Source organism: Labeo rohita, chromosome 17 (genome assembly GCF_022985175.1).
Source record: "Labeo rohita strain BAU-BD-2019 chromosome 17, IGBB_LRoh.1.0, whole genome shotgun sequence".
Classification (NCBI taxonomy): domain Eukaryota; kingdom Metazoa; phylum Chordata; class Actinopteri; order Cypriniformes; family Cyprinidae; genus Labeo; species Labeo rohita.
In genome coordinates this window covers 25,199,876-25,221,893 of record NC_066885.1, presented here as the reverse complement: position 1 = coordinate 25,221,893, position 22,018 = coordinate 25,199,876, and the positions used below count along the sequence as shown (strand labels likewise).

At 35.2% G+C, this 22,018-nt stretch overlaps 1 protein-coding gene across 1 annotated transcript in view; it reads right to left on the bottom strand.

The window, feature by feature from the left end:
• Positions 1 to 21,125, bottom strand: part of stard9 (StAR-related lipid transfer (START) domain containing 9) — a 48,472-nt gene extending 27,347 nt beyond the window's left edge. The window contains exons 1-3 of the mRNA XM_051134012.1: positions 20,873 to 21,125; positions 16,779 to 16,848; positions 9,344 to 9,472 (exon numbers count right to left, since the gene is read on the bottom strand). Of these exons, the coding sequence (XP_050989969.1) occupies positions 9,344 to 9,472; positions 16,779 to 16,848; positions 20,873 to 20,919 (246 nt within the window). The 5' untranslated portion in view covers positions 20,920 to 21,125. The remainder of the gene's footprint in view (positions 1 to 9,343; positions 9,473 to 16,778; positions 16,849 to 20,872) is intronic.
• Between the last annotated feature and the right edge of the window lie 893 nt (positions 21,126 to 22,018).

Below are 22,018 nucleotides of genomic sequence, written 5' to 3'. Positions count from 1 at the left end.
CAGGCGGTCTAAATTAAGGAAGATGACATATTTTTAATAACAAACAACACTATCGTGGGTTCAGTCTTGGCTTCTCAGTTAAATGCCCTAGTCAAAGATGTAGTAAAAGAAACCCTGAAAGCAGGATGCTTGTGCAATTATTCAAGCAGAAGAGAGGGATGGATAAGAAAGGCAGAGGGAAATTCACTCCATTAATAAGCTGTTAGTGCGTAATACACCCACTTTAAAATTTGAAGGCCTGTAATCAGTGTGTGGAGTGCTACAGTGGGGAGAGGCTCTTTAATGTGGCTTTCTTAATAGCCACCTCTGAAAAACTCCTTGTTTCTTGTGAGATCTCTTGGGGAGTGCCAATTGAAGCCCATCCAAGGCAGGGGCCGTCCCAGACCACAGGCCAATACGTCAGTTCCTCTTTTATATACAGTACAGGGACCAAAATACTAAAACACATGGTTTACAACGCAGGGACAAAATAATTGAAATCAAAAAGTCAACATTAAGAAATGTACACTGCTGTTCAAAAGTTTGGGATCAGTAAGATTTTTGATGTTTTTTAAAGAAATCTCTTATGCTCATCAAGGCTCATAAAATTATAAAATATTATTACAATTTAAAATGACAGTTTTCTATTTTTATATACTTTAAAAAATAATTTATTTCTGTGATGCAAAGCTGAATTTTCATCAGCTATTACTCCAGTCTTCAGTGTCACACAATCCTTTAGAAATCATTCTAATATGCTGATTTATTTATCAATGTTGGAAACAGTTGTGCTGCTTAATATTATTTTGGAACCTGTGATACTTTTTGATTCTTTGATGAATAAAAAGTTAAAAAGAACATTTATTCAAAATATTGTATACTGTATATTGTTAAAAGAGTTATTTTACTCATAAGAGCTAATTTAAATAAATGGTTTTAACGTTTTATTTATCAAAGAATCTTGAATAAAGTATCAAAGTTTTCAAAAAAAAAAAAATAATAATAATAAAATATTAAGCAGCACAACTGTTGCCAACACTGATAATAAATTAGCATATCAGAATGATTTCTGAAGGATCATGTGACACTGAAGACTGAAATAATGATGCTGAAAATTCAGCTTTGCATCACAGGAATAAATTCTATTTTAAAGTACATTAAAATATTAAAAAAACACTGTTTTAAATTGCAATATTTTACAATATTACTGTTTTTTCTGCATTTTCAATCAAATAAATACAGCCTTAATGAGCAGTTAAGACTACTTTTAAAAAAATATTAAAACTCGTACTGATCCCGAACTTTCGAAAAGCAATGTATACAAAATACACTGCACTAGATTGTGAGACGGTACCAGATGTACAGTACCGTTTGAAAGAAATTAACACTTTTATTCAGCATTAAAATGGTTAAAAGTGACAGTGAAGACATTTATGCAGGGCCCTATGAAATCAGTTTTATTTGTTCCAAATTCTGTTTTTTTTAGTGTTGTTTTTTATTCAGTTTTTCACCATTTTTTTTTTTTTCTTTTTTTGGTTTATTAATCAAAAATCATGAAAGTACACAATTTAACAGCATTTTTTTTAAGTTAAACAAAAATTACATTTTTATGGCCCTATAAAATACATTTTATTTTTTATTTTTTTTCTTGTAATCAAATAAAGGTATACAACATTTTTTTTTTTTTTTTTTTGAATACCAATGAAATTTTAACCCTTCACATTTCCCTTTCAAGTGCTGCACAACAGGTGTACTGTTAAAACACAGAAGAAAAACTGATTATTCCTTAAAAAGTAAAAAGAAGTACATTCTCCTGTACAAAAGTATTTATTTCTGTCACAATTTCTTCAAGTTTAGCCAGACTTTTATTTTGACGGGTTGCCATGAAGAGTTTTGTTTGTGTGTGTATATGATACAACGACAGTTTTTTGTTTTTTTTTTAAATAAAACTGTCAAATGCTCATAAAGTGACTCTTAGTGCAGTTCCAGAGATCATGTCCATGTGTTTACATCCTCATTTAGTGAGACGGCAGAGGATGAAAACACCTCAAGTGTCGTGTACGCTTCAGAATGTGTGTAATAAACGAAATCACGCATCTGCGCCATTTATTTACACAGAGAAACACAGAACATGCTGGATTCATTCTTTTTGCGGCTTAATATTCAATAACCCATATTGCAATCTGATTTATGTGAACTGACCTACTTTTGATTTATTTTTCCAAAATTTGGCATATTCTGTGACATTCCACGTTACACAGTAAATTCCATTTTTCCATTCCATTACATGATTCCGTCCGGCCAGATTTATGTCACGAAAGAATTCTATTACAAACAAATGCTGTTCTTTTGAACTTTCCTATAATAAAAAATGTTTACAAATATTACAAATATTACAAATTTCAAATATAAAATTTAGATCATCAATGCAAAACGGAAAACCTAAAAGTGGATGGTGACCACAACCATAAATGATCGACTGTCATTTTATGGTAAAAGAGCAAATTGGACATTGTGCTAAATATCTCCTTTTGTGATCCACGCAAATGAGACAGGTTTGGAAAATAATGAGGCTTAATGAAGAATAAATGACTAAATTTTGACAGAATTTTCATTTAAGGCTAAATGATCTCAATGAAACTGTGTTATTGTTGCTAACACGCACTATAAATTCCAAATACTGTATGTGAACTTCAAATCTGGTAATAAAAACATCTAGACTTTGTAACAGTTTCATGTTATGATTCTGAGATCCTGTTTATAACTGCATGCGACTGTAGGGAAAGCTGGGTTAAAGGGGTGGTGGTGGGGACTGTGGGAGAAAAAGAATGACACAGAGCTGATTGGCAGGGGTTCAATTCGCTTCTCATTTGTCATACTTTCACAGACATTATGTGGGTCAAATTTGCAAGGGGAGGGAAAGAGGTCAGGGGATTCAGAGGGCTACGCAGAAACGGCCTACAGAAAAAGAAAGAGCTAAAGAACGAGAGAGAGAGAGAGAGAGAGAGAGAGAGACTGGACTGGAGTTCAGCAGGAATTCCAAGACACCAACTGTTGCTGCAATTAGTCAGTGGAGCCAATAGGAGGCTAAACTACAGGATTTAAAAAGTTTTTCCCCACTCTCCTCCTCCCAGTGTAATAACACTTGCCCCTATCGCAGCTGTTCTTATGACTTATAAATGACTTTCACAGTCTACAGTGCAATTTAAAGTCCACACTACAGTTACGGAGAGGTACATACACGAAATGTTTGGGATCTGTACAATTTTTTTAAATGTTTCTTTTGCTCACAGAGACTGCATTTCTTTGACAAACAATCAAAGATCATTAATCCAGTCTTCAGTGTCACATGATCCTTCAGAAATCATTCTAATATGCTGATTTTTTAAGAAAGGACGTGTTCATTTTTGCGTCATTGAAAAAAATTGATTTTATGTGGTCAGTCTGTGTGTAAAGATGTCTTGTGAAGATTTTCTTCACGCCACTGACACAGAAACCCAGAAATACCAAGAGTATAATAAAGTCATGCACTGTATCCAAAAGAAAGAGAGCGAAGGGAGAGAGAGAGTGATAAAGAGAAAGAGGGAGGGTAAAAAAACACAAAGCTGACTTCACTTGGAAAAGAAAACCAGCATTGTGCTCCAGCTCTGGACCAATGACGTCCTCTCAGTGCAATCTGTCAGTGAAAAATCATTTACTAAAGCAGCTGTGCTGCAGGCAAGAGAGTGGGTGCAGCTAAAAGCAACCCAAGAACTCTTCACGTTCCTCTACTTTACACTCTCATCTTTTGTTTAAAGGAGAAGTCCACTTCCAGAACAATGATTTACAGATAATATACTCACCCTCTTGTCATCCAAGATGTTCATGTCTTTCTTTCTTCAGTCTTAAAGAATATGTTTTTTGAGGAAAACATTTTAGGATTTTTATCCATATAATGGACTGATACGGTGCCCTGAGTTTGAACTTCCAAAATGCAGCTTCAAACGATTCCAAATGTGGTTGTAAATGATCCCAGCCAAGGAAGAAGGGTCTTATCTAGTGAAACGATCAGTTATTTTCATAAAAATAATACAATTTATATACTTTTTAAAGTCAAACGCTCGTCTTGTCTTACTCTACCTGAACTCTGTTTTTTTCCGAGAGTTAGGGTATGTTGAAAAACTTGTATTTTCTTCCTCAACTTCAAAATCATCCTATATCTATATCTTTTATACCTATACCTATATACCTATATTTTTTATACCTTATACCTATATCTTTTACTATCAGAGTCTGCACACATTTTGATTAAAGTCAACATGAAACAGAAATTTCTAAATTTCAGTATTTTCTAAATGCATGTTACTGATGTTATTGTGAGTAGTGCTGTTAAACGATTTGTGATTAATCGTATCCAAAAAAAGTTGTTGTTTTTTTTTTTTTTTACATAATATGTGTGTGTACTGTGTACATTTAGTATGCATATATAAATATTATGTATATATAAAACACACACATACAGTATATATTTTGACAATATTTACATGTATATATTTCTATTCATATAACTAGTATTATATATAATTTTTTTAAATATATAAACAACATATTTTTCTTAAATATACACATGCATGTGTGTATATTTATATATACACAATAAATATACACAGTACACACACATATATTTTATGTAAACAAAATCTTTTATTTTGAATGCCAATATTTAAATAGCCCTGACTGTGAGCAATTTATTCATACACGTTTATTTTTTTATGTGTTTGATGAATTAATTTAAAAAATTTTATGCGGGACCTTTCAATCATTTAGTCTGCATAAACCCCACCCCTTTCTTACAATCAACTGCAAGTTCATATTAAAGGGATAGTTCACCCAAATATGAAAATTACCCCATGATTACCTCACCCTCAAGCAATCCTAGGTGTATAAGATTTTCTTCTTTCAGATGAATATAATCAGAGTTATAAGAAAAAAATACTACACATGGCTCAGGGGGTTAATAAAGGCGTTTATGTGTTTGTGTTTATGTAAGAAAATTATGCATTTTTCTTTACAAATCCTAGTTTTGTACTTCTAATTCATGACTGGCGTATTGTTTTGCTCTCCACCATGTGCTTCCACGTTCGTGACAGCATTCACCTATGTCCTGCGTCATTTGCTAAAAGGTGACTCTCTCACGAACACGCGTACAACAGTTAGCAGAAGCTAGAGATTACAGCTTATAAAGTTTTAAATAAGGATATTTTTCCTACACAAACAAATCAATTCACTTCAGAAGGCTTTTACTATCCCCCTGGAGCTGTGTGGAGTACTTTTTATGATGGATGGATGCAATTTATTGGACTTGAAAATCTCAACAGCCATTCACTGCTATTATAAAGCTTGGAAGGACATTTTTTAGTATAACTGACTGCATTTGTCTGAAAGAAGAAAGTCATACACCTACCCGTAGGATGGCATGAGGGTGAGTAAATCATGGGGTCATTTTCATTTTTGGGTGAACTATCCCTTTAAGATCTCCCTTAAACCAATTTGGTGCATTAGTTCAACTGGTTCATTAAACTCAAAAGAACATTTCACTCACAAATGGTTATTCTGTTACAAAAGTGTACACTTAAAGCGTTACTTATGGTTTAGATGCTGTTTCACCCAATACCCAGTAATACATTCAGGATGTGATCTAACCTTGCCCTCGCAACAGCTGGCTTCCATTAACCATCTTTATCTATTCTGCTCCAAGGCCTGATCCGCTTCTCCATCCTGCTCTCAGCACTCTGTGCTGTTTTTTCTTTAGACATGGACATATACAGATACACATTTTCCTCCAGAGACAACCACCAATCTTTTAGCCACTAAAAAAACAGAAAGTATATTCCCACATGCACAGAATGAAGCACAGGGAGGGGCAACTGGCTCCTAAAGGGAAGGAGTGGGGGAGAAGTTGGAGAGAAGGAGCAGGGCTGGTTTCCCCTCCACTGAGGCGTCTCTGGAGACCCCACAGGAAGGAGAGGCTCCAGTCTCATTCTGTTGCTTGCAGCCACAGAGAACAGCAGTTGACAGGAAGATCCAATTAAGGAGCAACATGTGAGACTTCATGAGACTCTTTTCACTAAAAACCAATTAAACTAAACTGGATGGAATGATTCAGGCGTCAACAACGTGTCTACTTAGGCTGAAATCTGCACAGTGGCAAATTTAATAGTAAATGAATTATATTTACTTAAAAAAAAAAAAAGATGAAAGAGAGCTGAACAGAGAAAAGCATTTATCCTGTCTGTAATGTGGTCAGCCTTACTCTCACAAAATTTATATGCTAACCAAAGTTTCATTCAAAATCCCAGTTACTACACTTATTGGTACTACAGTAAAACTGTTAACATTATAAAAATAAAAGTCTGCGTGAAATAAAAGTTTCGACCGACTTTACTTAAGTATTGTGACATTTTTCTAAATGAACCAGAATACTGAATAAGATAAAATAGAGCGGAAAAAATCTCTCACAGCAAACTGCCGTTTTGAGGGAAGTGGTTCAAGGATGTTTGTCCACAGAGTCAAACTGACGTCACCAGAGAAGAAACATCATTCCAGAGGGGAAGCACATTTTCAGATTTTGATTAAAGTTTATAATGGCAAACATATTTTGTCCTGCGAATTAACTTGGATGAACTGTTCAACACTAGTAATGTACACTACAGACTAGTAATGTACACTACAGCCCAAAGTATATTTCAGTTTTGATGCAAACACTTATCTTAAAGGGATAGTTCACCCAAAAATTAAAATTACCGCATGATTTACTCACTTTCAATCATAAGTGTATATGACTTTCTTCTTTCAGATGAATACATTTGGAGTTTTATTAAAAAATGTCCTGGCTCTTCCTCATCCTACATCATCCACTGGAATGCCACTCTCTCGTGAGCTCGCGTACGTCAGTTAGCGGAAGCCAGAGATTATGGTTTATACAGTTTTAAATATGGATAATTTTATTACACAAATGCATGGATTTGCATTAGAAGCCTTTATTAACCCCCCGAAACCATGTGGAGTACTTTTTATGATAGATGGATGCACTTTATTGGACTATGAAATCTCAACAGCCATTCACTGCCATTATAAAGCTTGAAATAGCTCAAACATTTTTAATATAACTCCAGTTGTATTCATCTGAAAGTCATACACATCTATGATGGCTTGAGAGTGAGTAAACCATGGGGCAATTTTCATTTTTGGGTGAACTATTCCTGTCTTCAGACACCTACAAACTTTTCAAAGTGTGCTCACAAGATGCTTTTTTGAATAACAAACCACACAGCAGAACATGGATTTTATGGAAGTTCTTACGGACAGGCTGTGAGTTGATCAAAATGCACCCATGATAATGAGACTCTGTCTGTTTGGACTTTTTTTTGCTTCAGATGGGACTCCGTCCCACAGGACCCAAAAAAGAGGTCAGTTTGTCTCTCTCTGACCAGACTTTGCTGCAGGCCGCCTAAAGAACGCAAGCTCTAGGCTTCTGCCGTAAAGCTCTGACTGGGCAAAATTGAAAGACAGGAAGTGAGAGAAGAGAAAGAAAAGCGTTGTGCAGACAAGGTCATTCTCTGTGCGTGGGCCATCACAGCTCAGTCTTTCATACAGTGTGGACAAAGACACTCTGAAGGGAATTCCAGGGTGTGACTGAGAAGAAGATTCACTGACTGTTTTAAAAAGACAAAGGAATGATAAAGCTCACTTGTTTAACTTAACTTGGTTAACTGTGAATACTGTGTGTATGAGATCCACTTGTTGGTCCAAAGTTTGTGAGAACTTGTGGTTTCTGCAGCAGTCCAACAGTCCAATTATTGTCACATCAATGAAATCTCATCATTTCACTATCCCACTTTACAAAACATCTTCTGATTGGCTGTAATTTTAATATCATTCAAATCAACTTTTTTCCTGGCAAATGAATGATTTAAAAATACACTGACAGCCAATCAGAAATCACCTCACTTTAAAGGAGATGTATTACACCCCTTTTTACATGATGACATATAACTCTCAATTGTCCCCATAATGTGTCTGTGAAGTATCAGCTGAAAATACCCCATAGATAATTTATTATATAATTTTGAAACTGCACATTAAAAGGGGAAGCAAAAACACGCTGTTTTCGTGCATGTCTCTTTAAATGCAAATGAGCTGCTGCTCCCCGCCCCCTTTTGCAGAACAGGGCTGTGCCTTTACAGCTCGTAGTTCAGATACTCTGCCAAATAAACATCTGTTTGATTTTGATTATCATGTTTATCATGCTGAAATTTTGCATTTTAAAGTCATATTAGTTTAAACTTCTGATATAGGGTTTCCTGAACTCACACATCTGAAGCACGCACTCAGAAAGCGGGTGTCACACGCCATGTGAGTACTAAACTACGTTCTCTTTCATGTCTTACTGCACTTAAACTGTCAAATACACACAAGTTTATGTTAAAAAACGCACAGGAGTTAAAAAACCAGTCAGTTATGTCTGTGAATGTAAACAGCAGGGATAGAAATCACATTTTTATATTAGATCTGTGTGGCAGCAGTGTAATATACAGTAAATAAATCATGAAATCCACTGCTTTCTTGTCCCCTCTGAGGTTGGGACTCTAAATAGTGTTCTGTGCTCGTCTGTGCACCCAATGACAGAATAGTTAGCATGCTTTTCCTTGAACTTTTGCCATGGCGTTAGAACTAGTACACCCTTGTCGCTTTGGAAAACACAATGACAGCATCATGGGTGGAAACGTGTAGATTAAGGAGCGGTAATATTACAATACGAGCCCATTTCTACATCACTGGGGGAGTGAAATCTGAAAAGCTTGTTTTTTTAAAAGCTTGCAGAAAAAGCCTTCCCAAAGAAAAAGTACCTGGGTTGTTCGTTTTCACATTTTTTGAGTTGGCAGATGAACCAGCAACCCGATTAAAGCATTTAAACACTGAAAAGGTCAGATTTTCATGATATGTCACCTTTAAAGACCCTGAGCATTTAAAGCAGAAGCTGACATAACTTGTATAGAAGTATGTTTCTGGCCTTAATCATCCAGCCAAATTTCCACACCCACATGCAGGTTAAAAAAAACTAAATCTCAGATTATGTAGGGAGGGAAAACTCCCTTCACAGAGATGATGTAATATCTTCTCTGAGCAGTGTTTTGATTCTGCTGAGGGATAATATTTCCTCAGACCTTTTCCTGGTGGGTCAGAGGTTTTGATTATGCTATCATTCTGCATTCTGATTATCATGCACCAGCCTCCACCCAGGATGTAGGAGATACACAAGCTCATCAGTGTGACATCAACATCAATGCAGATACACTAAACAGGCGTGAGAATGGAAGCTCACCTCCTCTTGTGACGCATAGTTGGGAGCCGCTGGATCCACGGACCAGTAGCAGAAATCAAACCCAAACTCCATAAACTTCTCCCTGGAGTCAGGCAGACCCTCCGATCGCCCGTCCAAACGCCCCTCCAACTACACAGAGAAGAAAAATGGAAGATGGTTAGCAAAATAAACTAGATTTGTTTACTTTCTGGTGCTTATGTCTTAGAAGTGTGGACACAACCACCCCCACTATTTTTTTTAAATCCCCAAATACCTAAACAGTCTCAATTATCAAGCCATTTAGTTTTTCTGAGTAGTATGATGGCATACTTCTCAGGCCCCGCCCACAACCACAGAAGGACTGTCCTGTATTAGCATATTGCCACCCTCAGCCAGTTGTACGCTGCCTGCCATTTTCTCCGCATTCGAGTAGCTGTAGCGACAACGTCTCATATGCAACGCAGGCATTTTGTAGTTGGATGCAAAAGTGGACATAAAAAATTTTCTCTGGACATCAGTGTTGCCAAGTCCGCTGTTTTCCAGCGTAATTGGGCTACTTTAACACTATTGCCGTGGGTTGTTTTTGATGTCCGCGGGTTAAAACAACTCCAATAATGTCATATTTGGCCCCTGAAATACGATTTTACCAGGGGAACCCCGGAAAAAAAAAAAAAAACTTGTATTTTATCCCCTGTAACGCAATTAGGCTAGTTTTGGGCTAGTTTTGAGTAGCAATTGGGCAGGTTTTGTTGTGAAAACCTGGCAACCCTGCCCGACATGAGAGTCATTGAGGATGCAGTGGTTTAGTTCTGTTTTTAATGGTAACGCATCACCGAATACACAAAAAAGGAAGAGGGGGTGGAGTCAGCAGTAGCTCATTATCATTTAAAGAGACATGCACCGAAAGAGCTCGCTGTGAACAGATTTGTTTTTGACAAGGTAAAAAGTGTGTTGTTTTACACAACCAGAGGAAGTTTTATCTGCGTATGTTGCTTCATTTCTTTAAGGTCTCATCCTTGAGTTACATACTGGAGTTTAATGTTCGGGGTTAGCGGTTTGTTGAAATCCCCAAGTATGAGCAGCAGTAGTGATACTTAACAACTTTACCAAAACACAAATCATATTACATCACATAACTACTCACTGGCGCCAGTGATATCATGTTTTCTGTTGAAATGATTGAATACGTTTCACATACTTCGTTAGCCGCCCAGCCAAGTTTAACATTATACCATTTTCTTATATAAGACTCATAACAGCTGATAACCATTAATTATGATTCTTTCTGATTAAGCGCTGCCCCAAACTACATTACGTTTATTGAGAAAAGTGATTTTCCATTGAGAGTCCATTTAGTCCATTTAATCAGTTACTGGGAGACCAGCCCTTTATGTGCTCAATTTTTCCACTAATAACGTTACAGCACACTGATGCCAAGAAGCAAGGCTATGTGCCTGTAGCTTACGCCTGGGATACTCTTTAGTGGGCTTAAAAAGCAACAATTAGGAAGTTGTTAGGCTGGGAGACAGATGACTTGAGCATCCAAGCATGACCCGACCCGACCCGACCGTCAGCATCAAGTTATTACCCAGATCTCAGCAAACAGAGATCATGTATATCTCAGCTCATTATTCGCCCAGTCAAACAGATCTTCACGGCACAGCGTGTGCATTTGGAGGAGCGTGCAGAAACATGTCCGGGCATTGCCATCCTGTCACCCAGATGACGTTACATTTGCAGCTCTTGTGTGTAATTATTCACACACTTGCAGTCCCGCAGCTGATTTAATGACCTCACAATATGGTCCACAGTTTTACTAATGAGCCCTAACATTGCACTCAGCACCGTTATATTTAGGTTCAATAATAATACACAAAAACAGATCTGATAATATGGCCATGCTCTAATAAGCCTGGTTTCCCGAAACATTATAAACATGAGTACTTTATTCTAAGTACTTTTTATTAGTACTTTACCATTTTAACTCCACCTGTCCCAAAAGCCTTGTTACCTACACATGTGGCATTTAAAAAAAACATATTTCAATGCCATTCATTTTTAAGTGTGACTTAAAGGGATAGTTCACCTAAAAATGACAATTCTGTTATTAACTACTCATCCTCATGTTGTTCCAAACCCTTAAGATCCGTGTTCATCTTTGGAACACAAATTAAGATATTTTGGATTAAATCCAAGAGCTTTCTCTGACCGTTCTTAGACAGCTACACAACTACCACGTTTAGGGAACGGAAAGGTAGCAAGGAGATATTTTATACAAACACTTCTGTTAACTTGGCAAAAGTTTTAGCATTAATTCTCTCTTCTTGTATCTACAGGATTCTCTAAAATTGCACTTAAAAGAATAACTTATACTAAAAGTATTAAAAATCATTTTCATTAAGAAATTAATATATAAATATTACATGGAACACTTGAAGTTAAACTAGAAATGCAATAAGTTGAATTTGACATATAATTATTACAAGTAAAACTGACATAAAAATAAAATAAAGAAATGTGTCTGAATAGAGATATTTTAAAAAGGATAAAATTTACTAAATCATAAAACTTGAAAATACTGAAAATATAAAAAAAAATAAAGCTTATTCAAAATACAAATAATTACTGTAACAGTATATATAAAATTTTCAGAAGTTACTAAAACTGTTTGATTACTGTTTAAAATACCTTCTTTTTTTGTTACACAGAAGTAAGTTAGTTATGGGTCAGTGACAAAAAGGGGTTGGCAAGATGAGAAATTCAAAAATCTTTTAAAAACTTGTTTTAAAAGCATCCATCAGGTATTTTAAAATGTACACTGTGTATTCATGTTGACTTTATGTAAATAAAAATGACATATGCACCATTTTTTACAAAAGTTAAGACTGAATGTACATGAAAATGTCAAATGGTGTAACCGACAAAAAATGAGAAATATTAAACATTTTATCCACCTAGATGGCATGTAAGCTTACTCATTAAAATAAACATTTCATTTTAAAATATCACATGAAAATAGATTTTAGAGTTAACTTTAAATGTAAATTTTAATGCGTTTTTGCTATATTTGGTGAGACATATGCTGAAAACACCTCTGTTTTCTAAATAATCTTGTAAAAAATGTTAAAAACCATATGTGACCCTGGATCACAAAACCAGTCGTAAGGGTCATTTTTTCAAAATTGAGATTTATACATCATATGAAAGCTGAATAAATAAGCTTAATTTTCATTGATGTATGGTTTGTTAGGATAGGACAATATTTGGTCGAGATACAACTATTTAAAAATCAGGAATCTGAGGGTGCAAAAATATCAAAATATTGAGAAAATCACCTTTAAAGTTCTTCAAATAATGTTTTTAACAATGTATATTACTAATCAAAAATTAAGTTTTCATACATTTACAGAATTTTACAAATTATCTTAATGGAACATGATCTTTACTTAATTTCCTAATGATTTTTGCCATAAAAGAAAAATCAACAATTTTGACCCATACAATGTATTTTTGGCTATTGCTACAAATAATCCCCAGCGAATTAAGACTGGTTTTGTGGTCCAGGGTCACATATTATTATACTAAACTAGATTTTATTTTACATTAATTTTCCTGTACATATTTATATTTTTATGAAAAAAAAACTGGTTACGCTAATTGACACAAACCAGTTACACCACTTGACCAAGTTGCTTTATTGAGAATTTCACCTTTTTTTTAACAAGACATGACATCGACATTTTGCAATCATCCCCCAAATATTATCTCAAAATTCATTAAAACCAGAAAATTTAGACTTGGTCCACAAAAAAAGAGAACGTATGCAATTATTGTGCACATTTATTTGATATGAAATTTTAACCCTTTTAAATTTAATTAAACCATAAGGACACAAAAAGTAGCATTACGTCATTGACCCTTATACAGGTTTAGAACGACATGAGAATAAATGAATAAATGATGACAGAGTGTACCTTGACACTTAACTTTAAATTTCACACTATTGTACATGAAACTGCAGTACAGTCTAAGTGTCAAAGCATCTGTGTTAACAGCTAGGCTATGGCTCTGACAAAATTATGATTGCTTCAAGATGATCACATAAAACCAGAGCCTAACTTTAGCTGAACAAAGGATAAAGATTTAATAATGCATCTTTAATACTTCCTTGGACCTCTGGATTCTCATTCACTTAAAATGAGATTCTGTCAACTGACATGCTGGGCTCATTGCATTCATGACTCAGTTAAAGAGATAGTTCTCCCAAAAAAGGAAATTTTGTCATTAATTCCTCACCCTGTTGTTCCAAACCCGTAAGACATGTACTATTTTGACTATGATCGTACTGCCTTTCTAGGCCTGGGTTGTCTTGCTGTCTATGCAGGGTCAGAAAGCTCTTGGATTTCATCAAAAACATCTTAATTTGTGTTTTGAAGATGAACAAAGGTTTGGAATGACATAAGGGTTAATGACAGAATTTTTATTTTTGGGTGAACTATCCATTTAATGTGACTGCTCTCTGCCCCAGAACTATTATAATAAAAAATTATAATAATAATAATGATCTGATCGTAGACCACTTATCCTCTAATGTGTGCACCATGAACAAATAATACAGTGTGAATAATATAGTGTGCTGTTTTTATTGTCAGCCTTCCACACGTGTCTTTATGTCAGCCCATCTTTTCCCTTGAAAACCATCTTTCTTTAAAAAACTAGTGGAAAGTAAGGCTTTATCTTGCTCTCGTGCTCACAGCAGGTGACCAGATGTGGCTTCTGCTATTTCATTAATCCATTAATCAAGTGGCGATTGAAAGATAGTATTTCCTGCTTTAAAAGTAAGAATGTAGGCTATAAATTTGAGTCTTAGACACACAGTTACATTAAAAACAATTACTCTTGTCTTTCTAATATGCTGATTTAGTGCTCAATAAACATTTATTAACATTATTAAACAGTTGTTCTGCTTAATATTATTGTTAAAACCATGATACAATTTTTCAGGACTCTTTGATAAATATTTTTTTAAACAACCTTACTGACCCTTTTGAACAAAGGGTAGTGCATGCAGTCATCACCGCATTATTTGGTCCAGAAGAAGCGAACATCCCACCGATCAGGTTTTCAAGCTCTCGGTTTAGTCAAGAATGGGGTGTGGAGTGATTTTAGAAAGTGTAAGGTACGTGTGCAGCTTGTTTAGGTGTTTGGGGTTTTCATGTGTAAAGAGGAAGGCGATAATGGCATGTTGCTTCTGCAATCAAACATGTTTGTGCAGTTCATCCACGGAATAAATAAACTAGTGTGTAATCCAGCAGGAAGAGAATCATTTTCACTATAAACTTCCTGTTGATGAGATACTGCAAATAGCCACGCAACCCTGACACAGCCTCCTCTTTGAACTTTTACAACAAAGTCAACAACTGACTGCTTCTGGTGCAATTTAAAAAAGCAGCTAATTTCTGGCACCATAAAATTAAATAACCTAAAGGATTTACATAAATAATCATAAATATTAATAGAGGTGGGTGATATAATGGTAGACACGATTACCTGGTAGAAATGTGTCAACTGGTAGAGATTTTGCTGATCGCGAAAACATTGTTTGCATGCGTTTTTAAGCATTGCAGTTTAAAAACAAGTGATCTTTAGCCATTTAAATGCAATCAGCAGCAAAAGACATAATTTCGCTATATATGTGGAATGTCTGAGAGACAGAGAGGCGCGCGGACGCGTGAAGATGGTGTTCATAGAGTGCGGGAGTTCTGAATGGAGTTATTTTTGCCGTTTATAGGCCTTGAACTGTTCAAATACACACAATTGTATGGTTCAAAATGTCCGTCTTTGCAAGTATCCTCGTAAACACAGTAATTTAGGTCAAACAGCTGAGAAAGAAAACATTTGTGTAACAATATATAGAATCCGGGCAGCTCTTAAAGTGACAGCAGTCTAATATTCCTGTCTGTCATTCATGTTAATCAAACAACTAAAGAGAAAATCTCTCACTGCTCTTGACTAAATCACTTTTGTAACTTTAATAAGATTAAATATATATTTACTATACATAGTGAGGAATATGGTGTTTTTATACATTTGATTACTTTATACAATGTATGTAGCATTTCTTATTTACTCTGTTTGTCGTATCGCTTGAAATTACTTTCTTATTCTAATTTAATCACTGACTGTTTACTTGTCTTCAGTGAACCTGAGTATTTTTTTTATTTAGGCTAGCATTCGTTTTTTGTGATAATGACAATTATGAAATTTCTGTAATATCTAGGGCTGTCACTAATGATTATTTTAGTGAGTCGAGTAATCAGTTGATGATCCTGACGATTAATCAAAAATCGGATCATAATTAATTTTTTTTTTAGGTAATTAGACCACAAAAAAATTAGAATAAATAGACCTAAGTGAACAACTGCCTTGAAAAATTTCTTGAAATACATTTAGAATAACAATGGGGCAATAATAATTAGTTCAAATGTGACCCTGGACCACAAAACCAGTCATAAGGGGCAGTTTTTGGAAATTGAAATTTATACGCCATCTGAAAGCTAAATAAAGCTTTGCCTAGGTTTATAGATGATTTACCTTACAAATCTGATGAGGTGGCACACGTTGCGTTCCCAGAAGAACATTATAATAAACCCAAATTCACAGCAATATGCAGAGATGCTGTTTTAGATGCTCCACACATGTAATAAATAATAACAGTTTGTGCGGAGCAGCAATACTTTACTATTCTAAGACACACATACATAACATACATGCATGTAAATAATTAAAGCACATGTATTTATTTAACTGAATTGTAGTGTTTGTGAATTCACAATAGCATTATGCTTTGTTATGATTTTTAAATGGGTTTAATATATCATGCAGCTTTGGAAAACAGTCTAATAATGTGTTTCACGTATTCTTGTCTGTGAAATGTGCCACATCCGTATTTTAAACTGTTTTTGCCGGTTACTCAACACAGGCAAAATGCAATCATAGATTTTTTAAAATCTAGTACTTGAACTGAATCAAGGAATTGTGACAGCCCTAATAGTATTAAATTTTTATTTTTATTAAATAATAAAAAAATAATTAAATAAGTATCATAAAGCCTTATTTAAAGCAAAAATAACTATGCCGTCAGCGCCGATAGCCTCGTGGGCAGTGCGCTGACATACAGCGCCAGTGCGCTCCGGGCGTCCCATGTTCGAATCCCGACCCGAGGACCTTCACCAATCCCACCCACTTCGCTCCTGTCACGTCTGTCCTGTCTTAATAAAGGCAAAAATGCCAAAAAAATCTTAAAAAAAGAAAAAAAAAAAACAACCTATATCATGATATATATCGTTGCCTTAAAAAATTATTTACTCAAATTGTAATATAAGATTTTGGTCATTTTGCCCACCCCTAAATATTAAATATCAACTATTATTAAAAAAAAAAAAAATGGACCTACCTTCACATTTCGGACCCTCACCACTTTGTCCTCCACTTGTACAGCTAATCGTCCTCCATCCAGACTCTCCCTGCAGAACAAAAACAAACAGATATTCAAGACGCTGTACAGAGCACTGCTACATAAACATTTACAGTATAAACATATTAATCACTTTTTATATAAACTAGTGCCTTATTAAAAGTTGATGACTGTTAAAACAGGCTAAACGCTCATTCAGGACTGAACGTTATGTTTAGAATAACAAGTTATCAAGGTCAGAAATTAACCAAGGCTCGAGGGGAAAAGGCCACTTAAAGTGTCAAATATGACCTAGATATTTGAAATATGCAGGCAAAAATGCCCAAGTTGAATTCCTCTGTTTTCTACATTACCGGTCAAAAGTTTATGGCATGTATGATTTTTTTTTTGAAAAGACATTAATAGTTTTATTCAACAAGGATGGATTAAACTGATCTAATAACATTTAGAATGTTACAATAGATTTCTATTTCAAACAAATGCTATTCTTTTAAACTTTCTTTTCATCAAAAAATCCTGAAAAATGTATCAATGTGAAAAAAGTGTTGTGTGGAAAAACTTCTTAATTGATATTTTACTTTTTATACTGTTTTTACACTGCATGGTTTGATTTGCTCCAGGTTAGCCATAAAGCTTCTAAACTCCTCAGAGGCATGTTTATTTGGCTGTGATCATATCCAGACCCATATTCAGGCAGGGCAGTGGAGTGAGAGGCCGGGGGTCTGGAGGATTCGTCTGCTGCGCTGCATGAGAAGGTCAGATTCAAATGAAAACACACGGCTGAAAACTCTTCCATGAGCCGCACAGCTGAGCTGAAGCAGGTGTGTGCGTGAGCGTGCAGGATATGTGTGTCAGTGTGTGAAAGAGCAGCGAGGACAGCTGTGCAATCTCTCCAGTATCGAGTTCCAGATAAAACTGATGCAAGAGAATGAAATCCGGTGTAGGAGCACGGCTGTGTACAAGTCTAAACTCTGACAATGTGCGCAGACTGGGAAAGGCCTTACTGACTAAACTTCATCTTATACTGTGTCATTTTTCAGTGTTAAAATATGTTTGCCTATCAAGTTCAAGGCACATGCACAAATATAAGTAAGCCATTCTTACAGTAAGTGGACTTTCACACTGTGGCTCCGAGGTGCTTTCAAAACAATGTCAACGTCAATCAATGGTTTGAGTTTGACTATCTGTTTGTTGTTGATGTCAGGCTTTATGGCACTGAAAAGGCTTTGTATAAATTGCACCAAAGATGATCAAAAATTAGTGTGAATCAAGATGTTGAGGTCCATCCTGAGTTGTGTGCTAAGCATAAAATTAATAATAAATAATACTTAAAATAGTGAATTATTAAAACTAAATATTTTTATTTATTTATTTAGTAGTAGTAGTAGTATTAAATAATAATAATAATAACAGGGCTGTCAAACGATTAATCATGATTAATCGCATCCAAAATAAAAGTTTATGTTTACATACTATATGTGGGTGTACTGTGTATATTTATTATGTATATATAACACACACATACAGGAAACTTTTTTTAATTTTAGATTTACATATAAAATATATATATATATATATATATATAATGTTAAAAAAGACTTCTATTTCAAATAAATGCTGTTCTTTGGAATTTTTTGAAAATTTCAAATAGACGTAGAGTTAGATCTTTATAAACAAATCGCATATTTGAAGTCTAAACAAGAACATTCTTGCCTAAAAACTCTTAAAACTACATTCTGCGACACAAAAAAGTATTATTTACAAAATTATGGTGGATTTGGGTGTCTGCCATGACACTCACTGTGAGAAATACCGCAAGCGGAGTGACACAAACGGTGAAACGGTTGGAGTGCTGTTATCACTAGAATACTGCACTCCTCTCGACCAATCAGAACAGTGGTATAAATAAATGAATATACACTACCAGTCAAAAGTTTTTGAACAGTAAGATTTTTAATGTTTTTTGAAGAAATCTCTTCTGTTCACCAAGCCTGCATTTATTTGATCCAAAGTACAGAAAAAATGTTGATATATTTTTGCTATTTAAAATTACTGTTTCTATTTTAATACATTTTAAAATTTAATTTATTCCAGTGATCAAAGCTAAATTTTCAGCATCATTACTCCAGTCTTCAGTGTCACATGATCCTTCAGAAATCATTCTAATATGCTAATTTGCTGTTTAAGTTCTATTTTATTATTATTATCAATATTTATCAGCTGTTTTCAGCATAATAATAATAATAATAATAATAAAAATAGTAATAATAATAAAAGTTTTTTTGGAGTAGCAAATCAGAATATTAGAATGATTTCTGAAGGATGATGTGACTGGAGTAATGATACTAAAAATTTGCTTTGAAATCTATATATTCAAATAGACGAGTTGTTTTAAATAGTAAAAATATTTCAAAGTTTTACAGTTTTTGATGTACTTTGGATTAAATAAATGCAGGCTTGGTAAGCAGAAGAGACTACTTTAAAAAACATTAAAAACCTTTTGACTGGTAGTGTATATATGTTTTTTGTTTATGTATAAAAATGCTACATGCACGGGTTCCTTTTTCTTTGTTTGATTTTAACCAGTAAACAACCACCTAGAAGATCCTGAAACCATCCACAACAGCCTAGCAACTACATAGAAGTACACACCTCAACAACCACACAGGAAACATCCAGGCAACCTCTCACAATTCCCTGGTATCATTGTGGCAATTTTTGCAAAGATAATTACATCTCACTTTCCTTTTTTTTTTTAGAAAATGCACAAAATCAAGCAATTTCCCAATGCTCATAATGCAGCAGATGTTCCACACCTTTAAGCACTGGACTCATCCACTGCTTGTTATGAAACTCTTAGCTTGCGTAGTACCATGTGAATCTGTTTTACTCTGCCAATGATGAATGGCGGCCCTACCCACAACCACAACAGCCTGCTTCGCCTGTCAGTGTGTGTGTGTGTACATACTTTTGCCTAGAAACGGTGCATTTTATAACATAATCATTGGAAAGAAAAAATAACTCTCGTTATGAGGAGAACATGTTTACAAACTTGGATCTCTGTGCCATTCCCACACAAGTCCAGCCACCATCTGCAGCAATTAGTATTAGTTTTTTCCCAGCTCAAACTCTGAACTCAAAAAGAAGTCATATTGTATCAAGAATATGGCATTTGACAAAAGCACAAAGTGCATAAAGTCACTTAATTATTATGCGCATACTCATAAAACCAACGGCTGCTTATTAAAAAAACGTCTTCGTTTGCACAATAGAGAAGGAAAGCCATGAAGCCATCCTTTGTGATGCACACTTCAGGGAGACTCTTTAAATGTCAAGGCTAGCAACTACGGCCAAATGCACGCATACAGCTTTGTGTGTCAGTCTGGGAGGAGTCTCTTTAGCCCCCTGTCCAGCACACACATACTGTAGTAATTTGGTTAATGCTGGAGGGTGGGGCAGTGGGCTCTGATGAGGCAGACTGTGCGTTCGGACAGACGGATAACCCCCTTTTTAAAAAGTTAAAGAAAAACATCCTTTAGATTTTAGAAATAAAGCATGCATTGCATTTGTAATGCAATTTTGTTAATATGATACAAACAAGACAGTAAAATTATACAGTACCAGTACTTTTGGGGGAAGGGGTTTTAAGGGGATTCAAGGAGATTTTGGAGATTATAGTACATTTATGGTGCACCAAACACAATATTGCTCAATGCAACTTCACATGCACTGCCTATGCATTATCTCCATGTATGCACTGCTTATGCATTATGAATTTTCATGCATTGTTTTGAATATGCTATAATTTATTTATCTTTAGACTGACGTGTTACATGTTAAAAATACTTATATATAGTACATCATATAGATTTGTAATATAATGAGATGTGTAAAGGCAGAACTCAAGCAATAATTTTATTGAATGGCAGCTTATTTGTTTCTGTTAGCTGTCAGTGCAGGTCTATTCCCAGACGTAGCAACAGTACCAACAACTCCAAGCTGTTTATGAACTCCATATCATGTGATTTTGCAGTTAATTAATGCAATATATGATTCATGAAAACTTATCGTACCTGGAGTTGAGCGGACGGACTCGAATCGCGACTTTCACGTTTGCCATTCGTTTGACACCGGACGGAGGGAAACGATGAATTGAAGTTCAGCTGTCCGTTAGAGTCCATTTATTAAATCCCTCCAGAGCAATGATTTGTCCCGAGCAGTGTGAAGAAACCGATAGCAAGTTTTTTGGGGTCATGTTATTGATATCGTCTAGACAATCACAGAGCACATCATAAAGCCGCGGCCGCAGTTAAACTGCGCTGAAACTTCCTGCCGTCTCTACTGGAGGGGAGGTTACGAATCCCACTATGGCAAAGCCTTAGCTCATGAATATTAAGTAGGCAGGTGACGTTAGTTCCAATAGTGCTTAGTGATTTGCTGAACGAATCGTATTTTGAATAAGGCGGGGCTCTAATATTAATTAGGTGTTGTTATTGGTCAATCCGGGAGAGATACGAAGCAACGTCAGTACGTCTTTAATATTCATGAGCCAAGCCAGCGCCATAGTAGGAAACTTTGGAATAAGAGAAACAAAGGCGAAGTGTTCGCTTGAAGGCACGCATGAGCTGCATGTCTTTGCTTTATTACAATCTCGTGTGCGCTAATTAGGACAATTATTTTTCCGCTTTTAAAAGTTATGGGCTCATTTGGCTCTTTTCTGAAATAAATGAATAGTTTTATTCAGCAAGGACGCGTTAAACTGGTTCATTTTAAAAAGACATTGACATTATCTATTTCAAATAAATGCTTTATTGTTGAATGCGTTGGTTTTCACTGTTTCCATAAAATTGAAGGATTAGTTCACTTCCAGAATAAAAATTCCCTGGTAAACTACTCCCCCGCCATGGCATCCAACATGTTGATGTCTTTCTTCAGTGGAAATAAAAATAAATGAATACAAATAAACAAATAAATAAATAAAAAACATTCCAGGATTTTCCTCCATACAGTGGACTTCCATGGTAGCCAATGGGCTGAAGGTCCAAATTATTTCAATGCAGTTTCAAATGGCTCTACACGATCCTAGCTGTGGAACTTATGTCTTATGTAGTGAAATGATGGTCATTTTCGTAAATAAATAAATAAAAAAATCTATGTACTTTTTAACCACAAATGTCTGTCTTACACTAGCACAACTTAAAGGCAATAAGTAGTCACGT